The sequence below is a fragment of the Cyclopterus lumpus genome, chromosome 21, assembly GCF_009769545.1.
Source record: "Cyclopterus lumpus isolate fCycLum1 chromosome 21, fCycLum1.pri, whole genome shotgun sequence".
In the NCBI taxonomy this organism is placed as follows: domain Eukaryota; kingdom Metazoa; phylum Chordata; class Actinopteri; order Perciformes; family Cyclopteridae; genus Cyclopterus; species Cyclopterus lumpus.
In genome coordinates, this window is record NC_046986.1 from 5,487,556 (window position 1) to 5,505,548 (window position 17,993).

Consider the following 17,993-nt stretch of genomic DNA (forward strand, 5'->3'; position numbering starts at 1 on the left):
TCAGTGAGACGCTCGACAGGACGGACCCGATCGAAAAGAATAACTTCAGAACTTTGGCTGCGGTATTGTTGCTGAAGACTGGACTCATAGTTGAAACAATTGACAGCTAATTTTAAAGTATTGCTGGAGCGTCAGTTAACACAATAAACGAATCAACAAACTGCTGCGTATTGAATCAGGAAAAAGAGACACGAGTCAGAAGATTAAAAAGTCTTATTGGAAATGCGAGAAGCAAAAAGAAAAAAACAACAAAAACAGTTCCTACTGTGAAGAGGAATGTTACAGAAAGTCAGCGATGAACGGGAACAGGTGAGAGGTGTAGCTGTAGTTAACAACCCCCCCCCCCCCCCCCCCAAGTTGAACGTACGTTTCTCCCGTAACTCAGTTATTACTTTATTGTTGATGAAGTCTTTCATTAAAACGGTAAAATATCAAGACTCGGGGACATTTCTTTCATGTTGCAGCATCAACGCCATAAACAAATACCAGCCAATGTATCATTATTGGTTTTTAATTCCTCCAATATAATCAGTTATCTACGATGAGTCTGGCTCTTAAAAAAAAACTGATTCCAGCTGTGAAGAAGTGACATACTGGCAGAAAAAAACAACAACAGGTGTAATCCAAAAGCAAATCCGACTCCATTGTGTCCTTCCCTTTGTCTTACTGCCACATTTGGGCAAAATACAAAATCTAGACGGTTTTGAGAGTCCTTCTGTGTCAGCTGTAAACACACACACTCCCTCCTCCTCCTCCTCATCACTGCGGCGGCGCCAGTGGGATGCCTCTGGCGTCGGTGACTTGGCCCTCCTGGAGGTTCTTCACCAGCTGTGCCAGCCAGCGCTTGGTGGTGGTGTCGTCCTTCAGCACCTGGGCAAAGGTGCTGTCTTTCAGCTGGTCTGGCAGACACTGACGCAGGGCTTCTCTGGCCCTGAAGGGAAAGAAAAAGACCACGAGTCACAAAACCGCTTCTCAGTCTACGGGCTCGCTCTGAAACAGAGACGGACGGCGTCAAATGGACGAGAGGGGGAAACGCCATTCAAAAAAATAAAATAAAGAAGTCTGTACTTCGCTACCTACAGTAGATCAAGAGCACACACACAGAAAACATGGCATATTCTGCAATATGATATCCTGACATGCCATATTAATATTACTAAAGGGATGGGGGGGGGGGCTATTAGCAGAAATGAAAAACAAGTGTAATATCAATGTTTTCAATAGTGTATGATCGCCAGAAACTAAGTACTGTTGTGTTTTTGGCCACTTAGAACGAGCCCTTCACGTCTACATAGAGAGCGGGTGGTCTCCCATGATGCATCATGTTTCTGCACGGACAAACCCATCACCACCAGCTCCAACTGGACTATTCACACCGATTCAATTTGATTTCATTACGCATGTTACCGCGTTTCCTTTGAAAAAGCACTGCGCTAGGGGAGGGACCGGCTGAGGACATTGATAAAAAGGTGCAGAATGTTGAACTGCTGATCCGAATCAGCCCGTCACAAGTTACCAGAGCTCAAAGGATCCAACATTTAAAAACTAATTACATTCTCAGTCCTAACAGCAACCAGGAGGGCAAAAGTAACGGTTAAGACTTAAAAAAAATAAAAATAAGAAACTGTAATATACCACCAAATATTTAGAAATTCATTGGAAATCATTCTAGCAATTTTTTTGGATCATTTTCTAATAAATTAGTAGTGTATAAACATTAGGCTGACATGCCACCACGCATTGGATTTGTGTAATGGCTCCTCCTAGTGGCGAGTACTGAAAGTGTAATCCTTCAGTCAGATGTTTCCAGTCATGAGGGACCATTTGTAATATACTGGTATTAATAACGGTGATATCCAATAAATAGAATATTGAGAATGCATTCATAATAAACATTTGATGATGTGTATAATCCAGTGCCTATTAAAACATGATATATTTACAGTTATGGTTACAGACCCACTCTTGTATATTTTAAGTGTAATTAACAAAGACACAACACACACACACACACACACACAGACAGATATATAATATGCATTTATTTGTGTTGTGAAACTATACTGAAAATCTGATATTGTGAGAATCCTATCAGGGAGCTGCACCCACCTACAAATTAACAGTAAAACAAGAGCCAAAGTTACAACAGGTGACCACATACAGCACATTGCATCGGTTCGACTCTACCTGAGATTGTCTGAGAGGCGAAGGTAGCAGCGGACAACATGCTTCAACAGGCGAGCTGACGGTTCTTTAGAGAGCTGGAGCACCATTTTGCCCTGCAAAAAAACAACAAAAAACATGCAATTTGTGAGTGTCTCGGAAAAGGTAAGTTCAATCAAAATCCAAAATCGTCACAAAAAGTCTTACAAGGATCATGGCCACGTGGGAGAAGCGTTCATACGTCTGACATATATAGGCCAGACCTGTGTCATCCAACAAGATCTTCTGCAGTATGAAAGTAGCAACCTGCCAGACAAAAGGAAGTGTGGCAAAATGTTAGCAGACATTACAACCCAACTAGGCACAGGAACATAGAAATATACTATTTATTTTTCTGAAACAGTTAGAGGACCGTAAGACAAGCGGCTGGAACAGTTTAGTACCGTCTTGGAGAGCTCACTCCCTGATTCCATGATGCGGAGACATAGCGGGATGATTTCAGTGGTGAGGAGGAAGTTAATCACTTCTTGTTCGTCCGTTTTGACCAGAGCACCTGCCGTGAACACAGGAAGATAGCGTGGTGAGAAATGACGACGACACGGTTTAAAAAAAAACAACGCACAAGCAGGAGTAAAGTTTACCTATAACTCCGAGGCTGGTAAGTCGAAGGTACTCAAACGGACGCGTTTTGCTCACAGTGTGCAGAAAGGGGTAAAGGAAAAGAGGGATGTGAGCAGCAAGAAAGGCCGACCTGGTAAGGGACAAAGAAGTAAAAGCATTTAAAAAAATTCAACGTGACCAGACTCGTATACAAAGTAAATATCAGAGAGGTAAGCTACAAAAGGTCCCTTTATACCTTCATGGATTTTGGAGACAAAAGTTCAGGACCTACATTAACATTACAAGCAATTCACTGAAGAGGAATTAACAAAGTAAAGGAGTCGAGTGGTCTTTGATATAGACATTAGTTTTACCTTTAATAGTCACGGGAAAAGTATACTGTCACATGAATCACTGGACTTGTTTGCCAGTGACTATTAGACTGGGGTTTCAACAAAATACAGAGTAAATTTGATCAGATGCGTTTTGAAAAACAGCCTCTGCCCTATGGATTAGTTAACATGACATGGTTGAAGCTAATAAAGACAGACCAGCATTAAAAGAAACAAAAATCAGTGACGAAAAAACACTGCGATTGTTTTCATTTAACAGAACGCCCCATTACCGTGTCTCTGGGTGTGAGGCAACGCACTGCAGCAGTGCCAGGGCATTGCACACTCTGTTAGACTGGTGAGCTGTAAGCGTAGGTGGGTTTATAGATGGATAGATGTTCACGATTTCCTAATAAAAAGAGTAAGACATAAAAAGAGTTAAACCACGCAACAGCAGATATAATCAATATACAAAAATCATACTAAGTGGTAGAGCTGGGGATGGGACATGGGTCATACCTGCAACAGGGCAGCAATGGTGCCACAGGAGTGCCAGAGCATCGGCGCCAGGTCTGGCACAGACTCGCGTTTCTTGCTCAGCTCCAGCAAGGCATTTTCTCTGGTCTCCGGACTGGACAATTCATTGATCCATTGGTAGATCTTCTCCCGGTCTACCTGGGCCAGAGCTGTGACGTTAGTTACAGCCTGTAAAAAAAAAAAAAGAGGAAGGGACCACGGTCAACAAACGCATCCATTATCGCCACGCACAAGAAACCTTGGATAAGTTCATATGAAGGTATGAGAAAAGACTCTGCCAACGTAACATACTTATCTTTACACGCCTTAAGCATGTTAAAGCTAGACACATTCACAATATGGAATCCCATAACTGATATCAATATATTAAACTATATCATGACTTTGTGGGAGCGAGCAGCTTCATCCACCTTTACGTCTACAGAAATGATTAGTATGCGCTGTCAGATAAAATACATCAGGCTCTTATTTAATCAGAGACCCAGCTATTGCATACTGTGCAGACAAACATGTTACAAAAGACACACACTATTTTTTTTTTTTGAGTTTTAAACGATACCAAGTGTGTCAGGGGTGCAGAAAACCACTACAAAACTCCCCCCCCTCCAAAAAAAAAAAAACATGGAGTCTTGGAATTAAAATACTTCACTCAGTGTAACAATGATAACACTTCAATTAAGAGTTATAGCATGAACAAGGTTGGACAAGGTTGTTTTACAATAAAAAAGGAAAACATAACGTAAGCCAAGATAGCATAAAAGTTGTGTTAATACGGTGGCTAGCATGGACGTTGCACCGATATTAAATACTCACTGCTCCCGTCGCCAGCATCCTCTGACTCTCTTTACGGTCCCGAGGTGTCGTTTAAACCGCCGTGTGAGCTTGGAAGTGTCGTGGAGCAGCGAGCTAGCGCGGCTGCAATGAAACAAAACTCCGGGGAACGAACACACGGCAAGCTAGCCCGAGCTAGCTAGCGAGCTAGCTGCTAAGGTTAGCGTTAACGCCAAACGTCTCGTCAAACGGAATGAGGGAGTTGCGCGCGAGCACGAACGTCACAAACAACATAACGCCACAGCGATATCAGAATAACACGTTAAATATGTTCCGTTTCGATAACGGAAGGCTATCGAGCCAATAACACTATCCAGCGGGCAGTTTTCTTTTTGTTTTTTTTGTTTGCAATGGAGGGGCAAACCGACCTAAAATACAAACTGTCCCGGAGATCTCGCGAGAGTGGGACGCGCTCTCGGCGATCACTTCCGTTGTCAATTTTCACATTCCCGCCATCATCGCGCAGTGTTGCGAGGCGTCGTGTGCGGGGTCCACTGTCAACAACATACGTATCGGGGAGCAGGTGAATGCCGGCGAAACTAAACTTTCTGCCCTCGGAGGACCCGCGGAGGACGGCGCTGTGGTTTAAAAGTTCCGAGGCGACCGCGCGCCGTCGACAGGTAAAGAACCGCGACGCGTTTACTCCAACCGCGCGAGTGTTTTCATCACCAAATTACAATCAGGCAAATTAGCCAGTTAGCTAGTGCCCGCTAGCGCGCTAGCCGACTTGCTAATGTCGGCCTCCCCCCCCCCCCTTCCATTCAGCGCCTGTAGCCGAGGGGGGGGGCACTCGGCGCTCGAGCCGTAACGTTAGTCGCGCGAGCCGATTATTATTTTTTTCTTTCGTGAACCGAGCGCGAGAGAGGGTCTTCCTGGGTTCTGCAGCCGCGGCTCGTGGCTGGGGGGGGGGGGGGGGGGTTAGTGTGATGGCTAACGTTGACTCTTACCGGGACTGCTAAGCCAGCTAGCACGAGTAACACTTTGTGAAACGTGCACGTCTTGTCGAAAACCGGTCTCTGCGAGTGTGTCGTCTGCGTTGTGTTTGTTGCGTTTTGTTTGTTGTGACTTTAAAAACGTTGTCTTGGCTTTATTGTGCTTTTATTGTCATCAGCTGAGTAACATAAACATTGTCGACTTGCACGCGTGTTTGGGAGGAATTTTAACATGCCGTCCAATATAAGATGTGTTTGGTTTATCATTGAGCTCATTAGCTTGTTATCTCGCTCCGGAGCAATGGTAGTAAGTAGAGTAATTCGGCATTTATAATCCTAATTGATGGAGACTAGACGCAGATGGTGGGCTGTAAATGACATCCCCTGTGGTTGACACGACGCTGATTTTTATTTAATTTCCCTCTCTCGCTCTCTCTCTTTTTTTTTTTATAGGATTTGTTTTGATCACACGCCTCTCCACAAAGTGCACCAACTGGGACAGCAAGCCATGACAACCATCGTGCCCAAACTCTCCAGCGGTGGCGCTGTAAAGATCCGCATCTCCAGCCTGGACCTGGGCACCACCAGATGGAAAGAGGGAACTTTTGAGATCCTGGAGAAGGAGAACAAAGTCAGCCTCTGTATAAGATTCAACTGCGGCGGCGCTTCCAAAACCTTCCAGGTATTGTTCAGTTTTAATAGTGGGTTCCGCTCCTGGAGCTGTGCATTTGTTACAGCTTGTCAACCACCACTTGTGTGTTTCTCCCTTTTTTTTTTTAACGATCTACACATCAGAGGCCTCAAGGACTTTTTCAACAAGCTTTGGGATACACGTTCGAGGGTTTTGGAAGCATTAATACTGAAATTAAACTTTAAAGTTAGAAAGGAACACTTCTCAAAGACCATAAACTAAATTAATTTCAGCATAGTGTGCTGCTGAAGTATTCAATTGGAATTATTCATGGTGAAAACGTACCAAATAAATAAAACTCTTATGAGCGCCGCTGCTGGCGGTTGAAGTTGATGTTGTTGGTACGGGCTACAAACCGGCGTGATAGCGAACGCCATGCTGTTGAATTTGGTGTGTTTTTTTTATAGCTTAATTATTTTTATTTTTTTTAATTTGGTCTGCGGTAGAATGGGTGTCTTCATTATTATTATTATTTTCTTGCCCTCAGCTGAACCAGAACTTGAAGATTGTGCACCAGAATTTGAGTCGAATCATGCTGACTTTGAAGGACAACAACGTTATCATCCTTGACAAGATACCGCCAACTTTGCTTCAGAAGACTAAAGAATACCTGGAAAAGCTGAAGCTGGGAAAGCCAAGTAATTACACCGCTGCTCATTTTAAGAACTTGCACAGCTTTGTTGATGGAACTCAAAGCGATTGCTATTTGCTTTAGTTGTATTTCTATTGTTGTATTGGTACAGAGACAAACGGGGGTATTATTTATACTTCACCAAATACTTGTTTTCCCTTCCTCTTATTAATAAGCTCTGAATAATTCATTTAAAAACACGTTTACAATATTTGGCTGCAAAATAAATGACTTAATGTTGTTTTTTTTCAGTTGGACTTTGACATATCCCTCAGTTAAATGGCCAAATTAGATTAAAGCTTAAAACTGTTAACGCTCTCCAGTGTTTTCTGACAGTCTCTTTCCTAAAGAACACAAGTATGTCTAAAGATAACAACAACAACAACAGTACATTGAACCTCTCTCAACTGATCTGGCCCCAATTTTTTAAAACACGCCATTGCGTTTCTTTATTTAAATTGAGCAAATGATCACAAATCTTGACCTCAAGCACGAAAACACACTTCAAATTATTAAGAAATATTTCTATTTATATGTTTACATAAATGCTGTGATTAAAAAATATGGCCATGTCATGTTTAACTAGTGTCAGCAAGAAGGATTAAAATCAACAATCCCATCCCATCAACTTCTCACAGAACTTAATCTGCGTGTATTATCATGCGGGGGCGCTGTTTTACCAAAAACAAGCATTTTTAAAGTCTGTTCTGTGTGTTATCAGTTTGCAAATATGAAGTTAAATATCATAGAAATCACATAAACTACAATATGAGAGACATCAGGTACATATGCAGATGTGTACATTGTTTAATTCCTACGTTTTATTCTATTGAATTAATAGGAAGAACAAAATAAAGTTCCTTGTTCCATCACTGACGTTTGAGATAGTTGCCGTGGTATCGTGTCCGTATCATCATTTAGGTATCTTGATGTCACCACTGTGTAGAAATGTCCCAGGTTGTTGTAGCTTCAAACCAAAAAATGTGTTTTGTGAGAGAGGGGATTTACAAACCCAGACTAAATTGTTCAAATAATATTTTTTTTCCACATGCTTTGTCCTGATTTCTTCTTCTTTTTTTTTTAACTTGGCAGTTTTAAAATCATCCCACGGAAGTGCAAACTTCAGCGTGCTGGGGAACCGCTCTGCAAAGAATGAGACCAATCCGTCAGGGGAGAGACAGGTGAGCAAGAGAGCGCCACGTTTTTTAAAAACTGTGTCCACTAACTTAAACATTTTTGACTGACACACACTCGCCTCTTCCAGACAACGCCGAGGCGGCAGAGTGCAGAAGGCAGAGACGACACGACACCCCGAAAGCCCCTGGGCAGCCCGAGCAGAGCCGCCTCCACTCCCACTCGCACCGGACTCTCCGAGAACAGGTGTGATGGAACTTCATGCTGCTGTCGATATGCACATTAATGAATGCGATCAATTCGATGAAGCGTGGCGTCGTTACGATGGAGCTCAGCCTCCGGAGACTCGCTGTGGCCTGTATTGTTTTTGGACAACGTAAAGAGTGGGTTAATGTTTGTGTCCTTTCCACCGATGGCCGGCCCTCGGCAGGTACTCCTCGAGTACTTTCCAGTTTTTGTCTTTCTGGTCAGTTCAGGCTTGTAACATGAATGTTTTTCAGGAGCGAGAAGAGAAAGAGACACCTCACCTCGGAAAGTGACATGGCTGAGGACTACCCCAAGGAAAACGACTCGTCCAGGTAAGAGCAACACGCCCCACCCATTGTTGGAAGGACCTGACTTCAGAAACCTTTTGTCACACTCTATATCTTGGTTTTTTTATTTATTTTTTATTTCCTCATCTGGTGAAAACAATGATAGCATAATGTTAATATAGGACTGTTTAAATTACATGTACACTAAATTTTCATTGGCAAAATGATATCATTTTAGATTCCACAGTCATGTAACATCCAACAAAATCTGTATTCTTTTCCTCAGCAACAACAAGGCCACTTCGGATCCATCCAGGAAGTTTCTACAGAGCTGCAAAGACAAGCTGAAGCAGGCAGAAGAGAACAGGAGCTCCGGTAAGACTACCAAAAGTTATTGCTAAGTTGACACCTTGGCAACCAGGCATCAGCTCCTAGTTGCCGAAAATATAAAATATGGTTGCCAATTAAGTGTCAGCTTACAAATTAGAAATGTAACGTAAAAAAAAAAGATTTATTACCGTAAACAAAAGAAAATCTTTGTAGCTTGTGTTTTTATTTTAAACTTTACAGAATTTGAATCTATAGAACTTTAACTTGTATATATATTGACTTTATGCTTCACTCTTCCTCAGCGCCGCTGGGTTCAACTCCCCTTCAGCCGACGTCGTTCTACGGGAGCCGATCGGTGACGAAGGACTACAGCCAGAGCCACTCTTTCTTGGACAGGTGAGCTTCTGTAGTTTCTGAATTGGGACATTTTAGTAAATGCAATTGTTGTGTTGAAGCATCACGTCGTTGTGGGGCCACTGATTTCACATCTGTATGATCTTGACCAAAAAAGGCCATCCAGTACAGCTCAGACGCCGACGGCCAAGAGGAGCCTCATCCTGCCCAATCACTCCACTCCCTTCAAGAAGGTGCGCACCTCTCTGGACTACGGTGGCTGGAACAAGCAGCGGCCCTCCACGCTGGCCCAGCCCCAGCCCCCGCTTCAAGGGTAAGAATAAGCCGGACGGGCTGCACTAAACGTGAGCATGAGCAGTCTGTGTAGACGTGTATTCACCATTTTGAAGCCCTTTCTCATCCATTGGGTACATCCTGTCATTCATGTATGACAGATTTTCCAACCTGGGCAACACGTGCTACATGAACGCCATCCTGCAGTCCCTCTTCAGCCTCCCGTCCTTCTCCAGTGACATGCTGAGGCAGAGCATCCCGTGGAAGAAGCTGCCCATCAACGCATTGCTGAGGTACTGAGTCAGTCTCTTGATTTGGGCTTTCAGAGTTTTAAAGGGGGCTTCAGCTTCGTTTCTGTTAAAAAAAGAAACCAGCCGAAAAGTAGTTTATTCTGTGTGATGCCCGTCACTGCCTGCAGACGTTTCGCTCACCTCATGGTCAAGAAGGACGTGGGCTGTCCAGAGACGAAGAAGGACCTCCTGAGGAAAGTGAAGAGCGCCATCTCCTCCACAGCTGAGCGCTTCTCTGGAAACATGCAGAACGTAAGATGTCTCTCCTAGAATCAATAGTTCAGAGCAGTCGTTGTCTGCTGCTACATGAGAAAAGTGCCTTTTTAATAGTGGATGTCGTGTCACACACACACCAAGAAATATAGAATAGTTTGTTTGTGGAGCTCTGAAATGCTCGAGTGCAAACAAATCTTTAAAAAAAATAAACCGCGTGCGTTTGTGTGTGTGTGTGTGTGTACAATAATGCTCTGCATACATTCCCACCCTCTTCAAATCAATATTTAGTATCGGCACCGTTTTATAGTGGTCTATGTCGATAAGTCGTCTCAGTTTTGTACGTCCCATCGGTCCGCAACACTCTCATAATCATTAATTGTGCTTAATTAATTTGTTTACCAGGATGCTCACGAGTTCCTGAGCCAGTGTTTGGACCAGTTGAAGGACGACGTGGAGAAAATGAACAAGAGCTGGACCAACGAAGCTGCGGCGTCGCCGTCGTCCTCCGTGGGGTGTGAGAACGGCCAGGAGGCGACGTCATCGGCGGCCAAGGCCGAGCCCGGCGAAGAGGCGGACACCTCCCGCATCTACACCTGCCCCGTGGCCGTCAACATGGAGTTTGAGGTGCAGCACACCATCACCTGCAAAGGGTGAGGCTCGGAGCGCGTCTTTTTCTAATGTATCTGACGGTGACCGACGGAGACGACTTGCGTGTTTAATCTATACCTTCTTGTTGTTCGGCCAGGTGTGGCGAGGTCGTGACCAAGCGAGAGCAGTTCAATGACTTGTCCATCGACCTACCGCGGCGGAAGAAAACCCTCCCGCTTCGCTCTATTCAGGATTCTCTGGATCTCTTTTTCAGGGTAAGACGTTCTGTAAACGTGCCGTAGTTCACGTCAATTTCTCTGAAACATTCATCTTTGTCCACCTTCCAAAGCGTGTTACATTAATTTAGTAACAGGCCTCAACTAGATGTGTGTGTATATAACAATTAAACGTGTAATGATACCTTTTTGCAGATGGAGGAAATTGAATACTCGTGTGAAAAGTGCAACGGGAAATCAGCGACTGTTATGCACAAATTCAGCAAACTGCCCAGGTAGTTACACGACTGGCACTTCCTGTCAGCGTCCATTGATCACTCGTAGGATAAAAGAAGCAGAGAAATGACGTTCTGACCTGTCCTCTCGCAGGGTGCTCATCCTCCACCTGAAACGCTACAGCTTTAACGCTCAGCTGTCCATGAACAGCAAGCTGGGCCAGCAGGTGGTGATTCCCCGGCACCTGACCCTGCTGTCCCACTGCGCTGAAGCCACGCGGCCGCCCTTAAGTCTCGGCTGGAGTTCCCAAACTGCCATGTAAACGCCATTTTAAATTAAAATGTGTCAATAGTAAACATTTCACATGACGACGATTCGGTGGGTTTTGATGCATTAAATGAAATGAGGCGACGGTTTGTAAACATTTTTCATGTTTTTCCCTCAAAGGTCAAGAACACTCAAAACGTCTCAATTGGTCAACTCCTCCACGGCACCTCTTCGGTAAGTACCGCCAGTTAAAATAATGATGCTCTGACTTACTTCAAACTGCCATCAAATTACCTATTATTAAGTCTTAAAAGCAACTTCAGTCCTAATCGTAACAACCGATTACCCGTTGTTGCACTCGTAAAGAACAGCGAAATGTCATGTATTGCCCCATAGGGCAAACCTCACAATGAAAGCGGTAGAAAATAGTAAAAACAAACGTAATGTTGGAGCCGGGTGCTCTAGATTGAAAGCCATATAAAAAAATAATGGATGACTTTGTGCTGAAATGGCATTTTAAAGGGTTTCAATAGGAACACGTTGGTCCTTAAGTGTTTGTATTTTGGCTACGCAGTTTATTGCTGGAGCAGAGGTTTAAAAAAAAAAAGAAAAAAGGGGAAGCTCGCACACCTCAAAATGTTACCACACCAGATGTTGAACTTTAGTAAAGAAGCGTGTTGCAACTAGTTCTGTGTTTGACCGGCTTGATAAAAGGTGTGTAGGAGACTCGTAGTAATTCATAAAAATGTCCTTAAAATGTGCCCGGGCTGGATTTTTGTGTGTTCGTAGAAGGATTGGAGGGAAAGTGTCCAACTCCAGCTGCAGCTCCATTCTCCTGGACTCCGACTGTGAAGAAGAGAACAGAAAGGTGATTGCGAGTCGCAAGCGGCGCCTCAGCAGCTGTCTGCCCGACGACGACGACCGACCGGAGGAGGTGAGCGAGCGTTCGCTGCGACGGACGATGTCGGTTGTGATTCGGGCCTCCTTTGTCCCGTCGCTGTTTAGACGCCTTGTGTCTCGTTGCGTCCTCAGAGAGGAGCGGCTGTGGACTCGGCGGACTTCGGCGGCATAAACGACGACGAGATGCTGGCGGCCGTGCTGGAGATGAGTCGCCAAGAGGCCGGGCTCTCGGCTCCACCCCTCCTGGAGGACGAGCCGACCAGCAGCCCGGACACGGGCTTTGGAGACTCGGACGCCCACGACCTGGCCTATCATACAGATCTGCTGGAGACGGACAGCAAACAGCCTTCAGGTAGTCCAACCTCCTTTTGGTGGAGACATTTTACTGCACGTGTTTTCTTATGTCGGTTGTCACGGTAACTGACGTGTGTGTGTGGCTCGATCTCGTGTAGATGTGCTGGATTCCTTGGACTTGACCATGGACGAGAACAAGGAGAACCAGACCCCGGAGAGCGTGCAGCAGCAGCAAGGTGAACTGGACTGGGTCCAGCAGTACAGTCTGGACCAGGAGAGGGAAGAACAGGAGCTGCAACAGGCTCTGGCTCAGAGCCTCCAGGAGCACGTAAGACCACATGACGTCTGCCGAGGGCTTTTTAAGTACTTTCCGTTTTTTAAATATAATTGATCTCACTGAAGTGTGATCCCAATACGCTCATGTTAAGGCAATCATCTAATGAGCAAGCGGACGTGATCTCATTGTTCTACCGTGTCTCCACATACAGGAGGCCCAGGAGTTGAGAGAGGACGATGACCTGAAGAGGGCCACTGAGCTCAGTTTGCAAGGTATGAACCCGGAATGACTGGATGTCGAGTGAGCGGCCGATAAACGTCTTTTGGACCAAGAACCATCAATATTTAGTTTGGTGCCGTGTTTTTTTTCCGTTTGGCGGCACTTGTTCTCTGGTGGATATTTTGAGTATAATAAGTTTTAACGTTCTGCCAACATTACTGCCTTGAAGAGGCTTTGGCGGGTTCAATCCAAAAGATGCTGGTACCGTGAACGAGAGCGCCTCGTCAGAAAGAACCTCGCCGCTCAAGATATCTGAAAGAAAATGACTTCCGAGTATTAATGTGGTATTTGAGGGATTTGTTTTTTTGTTCATCCTTTTAATCTCTTTAGTGGTGAGATACTGTTTTTAATTTATCACCAAATCTCTGGAGGCCTTTTAATTTAATGAATCATCAGTGTCCTAGCGTTTTTATATTATGCACACCGTCTATGTGGCATGAACTATTGACGACAAACACAGGCCTACGTTTAATTTCCCTTCTCTCCATTTGGCTTTTCACACGAGCAAAAGGTTTAAGGCCGGCAACTCGAGTGTAAAACAAAGAGGATACATGCCCGGTACCGATAATCTCTTTCTCCCCAAACAGAATTTAACAACTCTCTGCCCGAGCTGCTGTGCTCGGACGATGATTCTGGCAACGAGGACGTGCTGGACATGGAGTACACGGACGCGGAGGCCGAGAACCTGAAGAGGAACGCCGAGGTAGCCACGCGCCAGTAGAACGGTCTATTTGTGTACTACGGACAAAACCGTCTCCTTTTCATGTACATTTGGAACCGTAACTTGATTTATAAATGTTGAACTTCGCAGAGCGGAGACTTGGCCAACTCTTTTCGACTCATCAGCGTCGTCAGTCACATCGGGAACAGCTCCTCTTCTGGTGAGCGACGCACCGACGACCCCCACTTCCATTCCTCGGTGTCCACAAATCCCCCTCTTTTTTAATTAATTTATTTTTTCATTTCCCCACCACAGGCCATTACATCAGCGACGTGTACGACATGAAGAAGCAGTCGTGGCTGACCTACAACGACCTGGACGTGTCGCGCACGCAGGAAGCCGCCGTACAGCGAGACCGTGACTGCAGTGGATACATCTTCTTCTACATGCACAAGTGAGTCTTTTAAAAAAAAAAATATTCTTCTTAAAGAGAGAGGGAGGGGGGGGGGTTACATATATGTATATTGTGATTTTTTTAATATTTTTTTATATACCATGTGTGCGTCCTCAGGGATGTGTTTGAGCAGCTGTCTGAAATGGAGAGATCTGGAGTCGGCACCACTCCGGAGGCCGGGAGGAACGTCCTGCAGCCCCTCTGAGTCCACGCCCTTTAGCCGAACCCTCGTGGTCGGCGCTCTCCTCTGAACAACCTTGAGTACTACTGATTGCCGTACTTTTTTTGGGTGGGGGGGGGTCGTCTCGTCTCGTCTCCAGGCACTTCTTCTTCTTATTCCCTCTACGAAACTGCTAAACGGCCCCGCTAACTTATCGACCTGTGAACGCCAACGCGGGTACTAAAAAAAACTCTTTAAGATAACAGAAATGGGAGTGTTTAAAAAAAAGAAGAAAAAAAAAAAAAAAAAAAGTTCTGTGGATCAAATTCTGCCTTCATGTTTTTTGGGGGCTGGAGTTTTTCCTTTGCTATATGATATGATTTTTATCAAACAAGCTGTTTTTGTAAAGTTTTCTTTTCTTTTCTCGACACTTCTTCCAACTTTTTTTTTTTTTAAAGCCGCTCACTCAGGCTTTCACTTTAAAAAAAAAAAAAAAATGCAACTACCGAACACCAGATGCTACTGGCGTTTCATGGATTGTATTGTTTTGCAGACCCTTTATTCCCTTCCCCCTCCCCCATATAAAACTAAATAAAGATATATTCTATGTTGGAGTATAAGCTATTATAGAGTTAGAAGGGGTGTTGTATTTTAGCGGGTACATTTGGTGCAATATTTATGTTCTGGCGCAAACTGGGCCAATTTCAAATGAGCTTTCTGTCAGAGCGTGTGGATGTTTTCCAAGTTTTCTGTGCTTGACTTATAAACTTAATTTGTGTGTGTGGTTGTCTCCATATTATAGTTTTTTTTTTTTTTTTTTTTAAAGGTCTGTAAGCTTAACAACAAAAGCCTGTTTTTTGTTAACTGAGCTTTTCTCAGTGAAGACTTACCTTTTATTCTTTTTGGGATTTTGACTTTGTGCCTCCCAAAAAAACTTTTATAAATATATATATATATATATGAATATATATATACACACGCAAGCTTTACTTTGAAAGTTGTGCAACCTCCTTGCTCTTGAATATGTTTGTCGAACCTCAATGTGAGAGTACAATTTTATTTCTTTTCTTCCTTTATAAAAAGCAAACAGATTTTTCTATTTATTGCAACATTGGGATGATGTGTGAATCAACCCATACGACATATGCCATTGCAAAAAGAAGTAATTAATACGAGACCACCAGGAAAGATAGCTTCAGCCTTTAACTTCACCATATTTACGGCCAGTATTCAGCATTCGACACCGTAGCCCTCGGCTTACCCTGTTCAACTAGTTCCCATCGGGTGCGCTTGCTTTATGTACCAGACTTTTTTTTTGTTTGTTACCACTGTAAAAAAAAAAATTAATCACGTTTCAGTACATCGTGATTAATGTGCAATGTTGAAACATTACGTTTGCTGGACACACTCAGACCATATCAAATTATTTCCTTAACTCACAACAGCAGAAAAAAATATATATATATATATGATAGAGCGTTGTAAAACATGGGTAATAAAAATTAAAAAACATCTTGAATGACCAATTGATATTCTTGATAGACAGTTTAAAGAAGTGTGCACTGTTATTAGAGGACTCCTTGAAGTCCAGCACTCTGTTGCACGATGAACATACACACACACACACACACCTGGCTATAACAGCAGGTAAAGTTATACATTTATTTTTTAATGTAATCCTTGGATTTCCATTTCTGAAACATTGCCCTCTCCTGAACATCCCGTCCCAAATGTCTTTGTGAGGTAAAAAATGAACTGTTATTTTTTTTTTTTTTTTCTACCCTTCTTACACAACTCTCTTCCTGAAGCAGATTTTAATAATAAAAAATAAAAAAAAGATAACAGTGAAAGTGCACAGACTTTAATTTCAACCACACTCCACGTCCAGTGTTTTGAAAGGTCATCCACAATCAAACTGCTCTGTGTCTACTGCTGCTGGGTGATTAAAGTCCTTAAGAGCAGTAGCTGCAGGTTGTGGCGAGTATACAGTCAGGATACTGAACAACAACATCAAGCACCATCGTGTGTTAGTGTAAAGTTAGCAGGCACTCGTCACGGTCACCTCTCCTGACTGCATCTCTTCATCAGTGGCTCCAGATGTCTCCCTGTGAGTCTGTTGTACTCACTAAGAATGTAGCTTTCCTTCTGCAGCATCTGCAAACACGTTAACACAATTTATTTACAGCGTGACAAAAACATTCAGATTTCAAATCGGTTTATAAAAATTCACAAAATCCTCTGGTGCAAAAATTCACTTTCGGTGGCACAGAAACGGCATAAACGAGCCACTCAATTAATATTAATACGGATCAAAAATAATAATGGCGCCAGTGTTAGTGAGTTAAACATGCATGTTAAACAGAATGCATCAAAGAGAAATAGGCTGTGATAAATGAGACTTTTTACAGTTAAAGGGCCGGTACACACATCAAAGAAACATCTTTCCTTAATCACCTTCAGCGATATCTAGCCATGCCTTTGCTTGTTCTGAAATGTCTGCCTCCACCCCTAAGAAAATGTCCAATAAAAAGTGATGACTGTGTTCTCAAGAGTAAAAAGTGGAAAGTGTTCTGGAAAAGATAAATGTTTCAAAAAGGCCATTTTTGGAGTGGAAAAAAATAAATTAAAAAAAGGATTCACCTCAAATTGTACCGGCGTGGAGGCAGAAATGTCACAAATGCATTTGGACCCATACAACCAAACCTAATGTGCATGGCTACATCCCATACTAGAAGCTTTGGAAGAAAGGTCACATAGTAAATTTGGTTAAACTGATCCTTTTTTACAACTTATTTTCACCACACAAACCTCGGTCCATTCTTCCTCCGTCTCGTGTCTGTAGCCCAACAGGTGACAGATGCCATGCGCAGTGACAACCTAAAGCGTGGGGCAGAAGGGGAGCAGTCAATGCCACCTAGTCACACACACACACACACACACAGTCAAACATGTGCTACTCACAGCGAGGGTCCCGTGCAGATCCAGAGAGTCCTCTTTGCACTGCTTCATCACAAACTCGACCCCCAGGAAAATGTCCCCAAGGTTGTGCTCATCTCTATGAAGGGGGCAAGGCAGCTTGCCGGGCCTCAGGTCCTAAAACAAAACAAAAAAAGTAGTTCCATTGTTCCAAACAATAGCTAATAATTATTGGTCAAATAAGGGAAAGTATGCTAACTTGTCAGGATTAATACTCTTCTACATTTGGTATAAATTCAAGACATATTTACCTCGTAAAATGGAAACGAGAGGACATCCGTGGGCACGTTTTTCTTTCTGTAAATCTTATTAATTTGCTGAATTCTGTGGTTGTCCACGCAAACGATGCCCAGGTCAAATTTATGGATGCCCAGTATGTGCCTCAGCGTGTCCACATCCTTGCGCAGTCTGGCGCGGCGAAGAGGCACCACCTTCTGGAGATTCCGCAATACTACTCCCATTTAAAAAAATATTTTAAAAGCTATTTAAAAAAAACAACAACTAAAAAACCTAAAATAAATAAATGAATAAATAACCTACTCTGCCACGACGGGCAGTAATTAAATTTAACCAATAAATAAATTTAACCAATTCTGTGGCGTCACGAGAGAAGAGTTGGTCAGCTTTGCGGTAGACGCGAGCGACGTTCAGTCATTCCGGGGAAGGCGGAATTCAAGGTGACACCGCAACGGCAACACGGAGGACCCCGAACGGATTATTTAGGCTTTCTCTTGGTTGTTTGTATATTATAATACAGTTGAGAGACGTTTAAACATACTCCGTCGTCCGTTCATTCGAGCAATAAACCGGTCGCGGCGATGGCGAGAGCGGAAGTTGA

The 17,993-nt window shown here is 43.6% G+C and overlaps 3 protein-coding genes across 3 annotated transcripts; 1 reads left to right on the top strand and 2 right to left on the bottom strand.

Moving 5' to 3' along the window:
• Positions 1-195: 195 nt before the first annotated feature.
• On the bottom strand, positions 196-5,359 carry cnot9 (CCR4-NOT transcription complex subunit 9). The gene is made up of 8 exons (XM_034561176.1): positions 4,446-5,359; positions 3,615-3,800; positions 3,389-3,504; positions 2,805-2,914; positions 2,607-2,716; positions 2,371-2,469; positions 2,188-2,279; positions 196-931 (listed from the first exon to the last, which is right to left on the bottom strand). Exons 1-8 carry the CDS (start codon positions 4,461-4,463, stop codon positions 760-762), a joined length of 903 nt encoding a protein of 300 aa, XP_034417067.1. The 5' UTR covers positions 4,464-5,359; the 3' UTR covers positions 196-759.
• Positions 4,812-15,634, top strand: usp37 (ubiquitin specific peptidase 37). The gene is made up of 24 exons (XM_034561170.1): positions 4,812-5,083; positions 5,849-6,077; positions 6,574-6,724; positions 7,810-7,898; positions 7,982-8,097; positions 8,352-8,429; positions 8,671-8,759; positions 9,017-9,110; positions 9,226-9,381; positions 9,503-9,634; positions 9,760-9,883; positions 10,250-10,497; positions 10,593-10,710; positions 10,867-10,946; positions 11,041-11,205; positions 11,335-11,388; positions 11,944-12,088; positions 12,187-12,406; positions 12,507-12,676; positions 12,837-12,897; positions 13,492-13,607; positions 13,716-13,785; positions 13,881-14,019; positions 14,137-15,634. The coding sequence occupies exons 2-24, from the start codon at positions 5,904-5,906 to the stop codon at positions 14,222-14,224; spliced, it is 2,877 nt and encodes a 958-aa protein (XP_034417061.1). The 5' UTR covers positions 4,812-5,083; positions 5,849-5,903; the 3' UTR covers positions 14,225-15,634.
• A 193-nt stretch (positions 15,635-15,827) lies between these two features.
• Positions 15,828-17,799, bottom strand: ybey (ybeY metalloendoribonuclease). Its single transcript, XM_034561177.1, has 4 exons — positions 17,407-17,799; positions 17,141-17,272; positions 16,988-17,056; positions 15,828-16,333 (listed from the first exon to the last, which is right to left on the bottom strand). Exons 1-4 carry the CDS (start codon positions 17,614-17,616, stop codon positions 16,238-16,240), a joined length of 507 nt encoding a protein of 168 aa, XP_034417068.1. The 5' UTR covers positions 17,617-17,799; the 3' UTR covers positions 15,828-16,237.
• Between the last annotated feature and the right edge of the window lie 194 nt (positions 17,800-17,993).